Raw genomic sequence first — 7026 nt, 5'->3', positions numbered from 1 at the left:
GATCTTCAGCCCAGTCCACTCGCTCCCGCCGGTGTCGAACAGTCAGAGGGACTCAAACACATGCCCTTCTCGAGTTGAGACCTGCATTGTGAAGCCGATTCCGTATCGTCTGAGTGGAAACATTCACCTCCGAGGCGTCCATGAGGTCGTTACGTAGGCTGGTTGCTGTCCAGAAGGGATGACGTCGTGCCTGAAGAGCCACAAAATGGTCTTGGCGTTGGGTTGTCGACCTCTGACGACCCCCCTTGTCGGTTTGCTGCTGTATCAAAACTTTGCTGTCGGTTCCAGGCCATACTTACAACGCTCTGGCTGATGTTTAGTGCATTTGCAACGTCACGTTGTGAATAGCCAGCGTCAAGCATTCCAATACATCTGCCCCGTTGTTCTGTCGTCAGGCGACGCCTTACACGTTGAGGGGGCATTGTGTTGATAAACGTAGTGTAAACACTCATGTGAGTTTGAAATTTTAGAAATAATCAGACACCGATGCCTGAGTGAAAATCGTGCAATGGTAGCAAAACCATAAACTGTGATGAGAAACGCATTTCCCATGGCATGAATACGTTTTTGATTTCACTTGGACACAATTTTGCCAGTTATGCAGTTATTAATTTTTTTAAACAGAAAAAATATCTATGATCCTTATCAAATTTTGAGTAGTATATATCTAAAATGCAACTCTTATGATAAGCATTTTCTGCCAAATTTTGTTTTTAACTCTTACCAGTTCCCACTGTAATGAGTTGTCTTTTATGCAGTCAGTATTATTTGCATGAGGATGGTTGTGTATCTCTGCTCGCTTTCGTCTTACAGGCTTTGGAATGACCTTCACATTGGCATGTTACTTTGTTGACTCTCCAGTAAATACCGAAATCATCACGATACTAAGTTTCAAACAAGTAGGCGTAGTGTCTAACTGTCGATCGTAAATATTCCACTTTGATATTGTAAACAAGAAATGCTGTGTCGCCGAAATTTCCAGACCTGTTTGAGCGTCTTCAATGAGTCGTGGTTTCTTTAGAACACTCACATATCTTTAACAATCCATTTTCACTTTCGTAGTGCAGCGATGTTCCACAACAAATTCCGTAAGCTGACAAATAAAATGATATATTGAGATTACCTCCTTGCATCGTTTGTGCTACCGCCTTTTTCACCAAACGATATTGAAGAGTTCTAACATGGGGAGATAACAATGCCCAAATCCTTAATAATATATTTTTTGTAGAGTTTTCAAAAGAGCGCTTTACGAAATCAAAAAATCAATTATATTTTAATGTGAAAAATGAATAAGGTTCTGAAAATATTTTTCAGCAAAATAATAAGCAAAGGAAACATTATTTTTACAATCATCTTTCATAGTCAAAAGATACTAAATTGTAGCTATATATAGTGTTTCTAATTCATTTTTCGCCATGTAGATATTATTTGCCAAGCTCAATATGTTATATATGTTGCAACTAGGATTAATTGAATAATTTTACCTGCTCTTGAGAGAAATTTACTTCGCAAAAGGGGAATCTTAATTATTGATGTGGGTGTATCTCAAGACCTCGTAAAAATTAATCTAATCGCCAGAATTCATTTTTACAGTATCTATGGTGTTGTTGATGACACATTCTTATGACGAAACAGAATTGCAAAATAAATGCATTGTAATAAATTATTTTTGAGCCAACCAAATTCTGCATATATTCCTCATAAATTTGTTATGAATTGCTACTATTATGCAAATGAGCTGTAACTAAAAATAGATGCGGGCTTGGGCAATTTTAGGATGCTATTTTGACTTTAACATGTATGAATAAAATATAAGCAACAACAAATAATATTGTCTGGCGACTACCCTTTTGGACGATTATTTGGTATTTTGCATGGTTTTCTGGCGGATTTACTCTTAATACTGAAATGATTTATTTGTTTGATAGTTTAGGGTTTAGAAATTCTTATGTAAACTTTTTTTCTGTTTGATGTTAATGCATAGTTGTTCAGCAACAAATACAAGCACGTGAGATTAGGGAGGAACCGTCATTATACATACAAACTTATTCCTTTTTACGTAAAAAGTAATATACAGTGTACATTGGTTGTCTTTCCCTCACACACTACCACTTTTTTCAATTAATAATAACTGAACCACTGCAGTGATAGTAGAACCATCGTCCCTTCCACTATGATTTCAGATTGTGAAGGTTGGCGGTAAAAAAGAAAACAGTTTTAGTTTAACTGATGTTCATTATCCCCCTCTAGTTAAGAAGTTGAAGATTGGGCAAAATATTACGTTTTTTATTCTTGGCAAGAATTTCTATACAATTGTAAAGTAAAATATCCGGCTGCCTTCCCTCCCTTCATGGAAAACGATGATGATGATATATACCTGTAAATTACAGTGATGAGAGCTAGTAGTACACGAGAAATTTTAATTTTCAATGAAGCACGAAAAATGGTCGAATATAATAGACACGAGAAGTGGAGGATATGTACAAAATGAAAACTTTTGAATTTACTTTATTTTGTAGAAAAAGCGCAGTTTTAGTAGAAAGTAATCTGCAAAAAGCTAAAACCCCTACTGGATTCGAACCCACAATCTGCAGATCAGTAGTCGACCTTTTGTCATCTTATGTTAATAATCTTCAGACAATTTCTACGGATACTTGAAGATGATCGAGACTAGAATATAACATCAGAAATAAAGTATTTCTATAAAAAAATGTTTCCCCCATGAAACACGCTTTCTGATTTCAACGACGCAAGGTTGATCTCAATCATTTAAAATATATGTGCATCAGCTAGATGTTTTTTTTATGATATCAGATTCTCCATCATCAACTTCCCATATCTATGTAGCAATATTCCATTATCACCTGCATATGGTGTTTATCTCTCTCAACTGATTCGATACGCAAGAGCTTGTTCTGTTTATGACCAGTTTTTAAGTCGACACAGGCTACTGACAAACAAATTCTATGGTCTTTATAATGATTTAGTTTGCCAATACAACCTGAGATTGGTTCAAATGCTGTCTGAGGTGTTTCATACCAATTGTAATTGTAATCAAAAGATTGATGTAGCCCCCTATCAACAGTACTTCACTAAAGCACTTTACACATGTGAAAGAAAAGATACTATAAAATTGATGTGCACATACATATGAATAAGATATTCATAGTCTTGGAACTAAAATGCATAATCATTATTAATACATAGCGCCTAATGTAATGATATGTTATCCTAATAACATATGAAACAATTTAAAACAACCCTTAGGAATAATTAAATACATAGAAAGGACATAGGTATAATAACAAACTACAGTTGTTTGACAGCACTGTAAGATCTGTATGTAAGAGCACTAAGTATATAAAAGTAATCACAAATTAAAAGCTAATCTAAAAAGATGCGTTTTGAGGTCCACTTTAAAACTAGACAATGAAGTACATTGTCTGATTTTAAAAGGCAGAGAGTTCCAGAGACTCAATGGAACCTTGTCCAAACGCCGATCTCCATATGTTTTCGTACGTCTCCGAGGTACCTGGAGAAGATGCAAAGATTCGGATCTTAGCAATCATGTGGGATTGTAAACTGTAAGGATACCCTTTATGTAAACTGGAGATAGGTTGTTGAGAGATTTGAAAGTATGAAGATGTACCTGATATTGAATTCTGTATTCAACTGGGAGCCAGTGAATATATATTAGAACAGGAGTAACATGGTCGAACTTTTATGAGCGTGTTATTAATCTTGCAGCTGTGTTTTGTACCCTCTAAATTTGCAATTGGTAGGTCCTTCTTGACACACTGATTTTGATCACGGATACCTCCGTTTACCCGATCAAGATATAGGACTCACGGCGGGTTAGACCGGTCGAGATATGATGCTTACTCCTCCTAGGAACCTGATCCCACCTCAAATGTATTGAGGGGTGCGTGTTTTTCCCAACACTATTTTGTATTGCTTTGTTTTCTTCACCTTTCTCTTATATTTCTTTTAAAATTTAGATTGTTTTCATCCACGACTATGAATACATGAAAGGTGAAGATAGCGAACAGTGACAAGTCCCATAACTGCTATAAGCAATACAAAATAGAGAGTTGGACAAACACTAACCCCTGGATATACTAGAGGTGGAAGCAAGTGTCTAGGAGGAGTTTGTTGCAATCTAGTCCAATCTGTTTTTTAAGCACCACCCTTCTTACCAATAAATGGTATTTTAGTAGATAAGACTATTTCCTATTTTCATGAAATACATAAAAACATAAATATTAACAGTAAAATGTATTTTTTTTTTGTTGGCAGCCTACAAACAAAGTTGATGATAATCGGATTTCAACAGTCTCGATTAAAGTCAGAATTTGTCAAATGTTATGGACTTTGTAACGATCTACTTTACCTATACAACTTGTCATTGCCTTAATGTTGTCTGAGGTGTTTCATACCAATTGCTGTGCTATTCTTGGCACAATCATTCTGATTAAAGATTCCTCTGTTTACCTGATCGTAGACACCCAATCCCAAATCCATGGGGGGGGGGGGGGGGGGGGGGGGTGTCATCCAAACCCTCTATTTTGTATTTCTTTTACGGGTTATTAGATTGATCTTCATTTTTGTGTTTTATCTGGTGATGAAGGTAGCAATCACTGCAGAAAAATGCATGCTATGCTTTCTTGAATGCTTGATACATTCACCTGATAAAACAACAGATAAAGGACCTTATTGTTTAAGTGCACAATGACTCTTTTATACGTTGTTTAAGATTATATCCATATAGCATATAGCTCTCGTGTGGGCCGGTGACGAAAATCTCGTTGTGTGGAAGTCCATATATGATAGAAACACGTCGAAACTTCACCTCTGGGTATATGTTAACATTCAGACGCACTCATGCATGCTACATTCATATCAATTCAGAAATTTCACATACCCTATTGCTTCATATAATAGGCAAAGTAGCGTGTTATGTAATTCAGGTGTTACACAAATCCGTGGGATAAAGCGCGTAATCTTTCTTTGTGAACAATTCTTTTAGTATCTTTCGTTTTTAAATTCTCAGACAGGATAGTGTTCATCGTGAATATGAATTCCGAAGCAAACCAGGATATTTTTACTTTGCCGTATTGTTAATAATACTTTCGATCGTCTTTTTTACCACGAACCTTGTTTTGGTATGGAAGCAAAGACCACCTGGCCCCTGGGGACTTCCATTAGTGGGTCACCTACCCTTCCTTGGATCTAGGCCGCTGGATAAATTTAAACAATACCAAAAGGAGTATGGCGATGTATTCTATTTACGATTCGGATCGTGGCCCGCTGTTGTCATCAATGGAAAAGACGCCGTGAAATCAACCCTTACTCAAGAGTCCGATAAATTTGCTTCTCGGCCACCGTTCTTCTCAGTGAAAAGCGTGAGCGGAATGAAAGGCCTTTCTTTCAGTGGGTTTGACGAGAGGTACTTGCTTCATCGAAAAATTGCTTGTAGTGTAATCAGAGAGATTGGAGGTTACGACAATGCTAAACTAGAAGATGTGTTTCGAGACGAATCGAACATACTGGTGTCGACGTTTTTGTCAAATGAAGGCAAACCGTTTAACCCCAAAGATTTAGTTTACACAACCGCAGGGAGCATTATGTACCAGTTCTGTTACGGAAAGGGCGAGAACATACGAGATGATCCGGCATTTCTTAAGGTTATGAAAAACCAAGAAATATTCCAAGAATTCTTCACGATGGGAAATTATTTTGATGTTCTCCCTTGGTTGCGATACATTATGCCGAATCAATTTAGTAGGTTTTGGGAAATGATTGAACACCTTAAGAATGCCGGAAACGAAAACAGGGAAGATATTATGAAGACATTTGATCCAAATAATCCTCGTCATGCGTTAGATGGCATACTGATTGCTTGTTTGAAGTACGACATAACAGATGTCCCAAATGAAGTGGGGCTAACCAAGACTCAGCTGCTCGACACAATGCAATACTTTTTTGGTGCTGGATACGAAACTATCGCTTCTACCCTGAGGTGGGCGTTGATGTATTTTGATGAATATGAAGACGTTCAGTTGAAAGTTCAGAGAGAAATAGACGAAAAAATAGGAAGAAACAAAGTTATCTCTGTGAAAGATCGACGTAATTTGCCTTACACCGCGGCTACTATTCTAGAAATTATGAGGGCGGCACCAGTGTCTCCTATGGGACTACCGCACCAAGCAACCAATGATGTATTTGTAAAAGGGAACTTAATTGAGAAGGGAACTGTCGTGTTTTTTAACCTCGCCTCGGTTATGCATGACGAATATTGGGGCAATCCGTACGAGTTCCAACCAGAACGTTTCCTAGATGATAAAGGAAATTTGAACAAAGAAAAAGCCGACAATGTGTTGTCATTCAGCGCCGGAAGACGGAGCTGCGTTGCCAAAATGATTGCACAGGCTGAGATTTTTTACGTATTGTCTTCAGTGCTACAAAACTGTAGAATTTACAAACCTGTGGACACAATCTATGACTTTGAAGGCCTTTTGGAATTAAGTTACAACCCAAAGAATATGAACTGTGTGTTGATCCAAGATAATGGATGTATCATCGTCGTTCCAATGTGATGATTTACGACTAATTTCTAACGTAACTGACTGAGCTACATATGCATCTTTAAAGCTATTCAAAATTGTGTTGAAAAATAACTGATCAATAACCTGCAAATATGTTTGGTACAGTAGGTATTATAAAAGTAAATTTATATTTTGGTATTTTATACAATATAAGATCTACTAATGACAGTATTTATTATTATTAAAAAATATGTAACATATATTGATAATTTATTTATACATATGTACTTGTATTACATATCATATGTTCAGGAAATTTCCTTTTATATTACTATTTGAGCAAAAAAGATTCTATGAATTTAAGATCATTTTTTCTGTATGAAACCTAAAGAGAAATTCTTTATATAGTCAAATCATAATGATTAGCTGGTTCCTTGGCATACTTTGGCATTCGTTGTAATTTTCCTCTTTGATATTTAGT

At 36.5% G+C, this 7026-nt stretch overlaps 1 protein-coding gene across 1 annotated transcript; it reads left to right on the top strand.

Moving 5' to 3' along the window:
* Nucleotides 1–3477: 3477 nt before the first annotated feature.
* On the top strand, nt 3478–6702 carry LOC130048679 (cytochrome P450 1B1-like). The gene is given in 3 exon segments (XM_056145693.1): nt 3478–3584; nt 5051–6510; nt 6513–6702. Coding segments are annotated over 3 exon segments (1623 nt in total). The 3' UTR covers nt 6569–6702.
* The last annotated feature ends 324 nt before the right edge of the window (nt 6703–7026 follow it).

Source organism: Ostrea edulis, chromosome 7 (assembly GCF_947568905.1).
Source record: "Ostrea edulis chromosome 7, xbOstEdul1.1, whole genome shotgun sequence".
NCBI classification, from domain to species: domain Eukaryota; kingdom Metazoa; phylum Mollusca; class Bivalvia; order Ostreida; family Ostreidae; genus Ostrea; species Ostrea edulis.
Note: the sequence above shows the minus strand (reverse complement) of the source record. Positions and strands in the feature narration are given on the sequence as shown.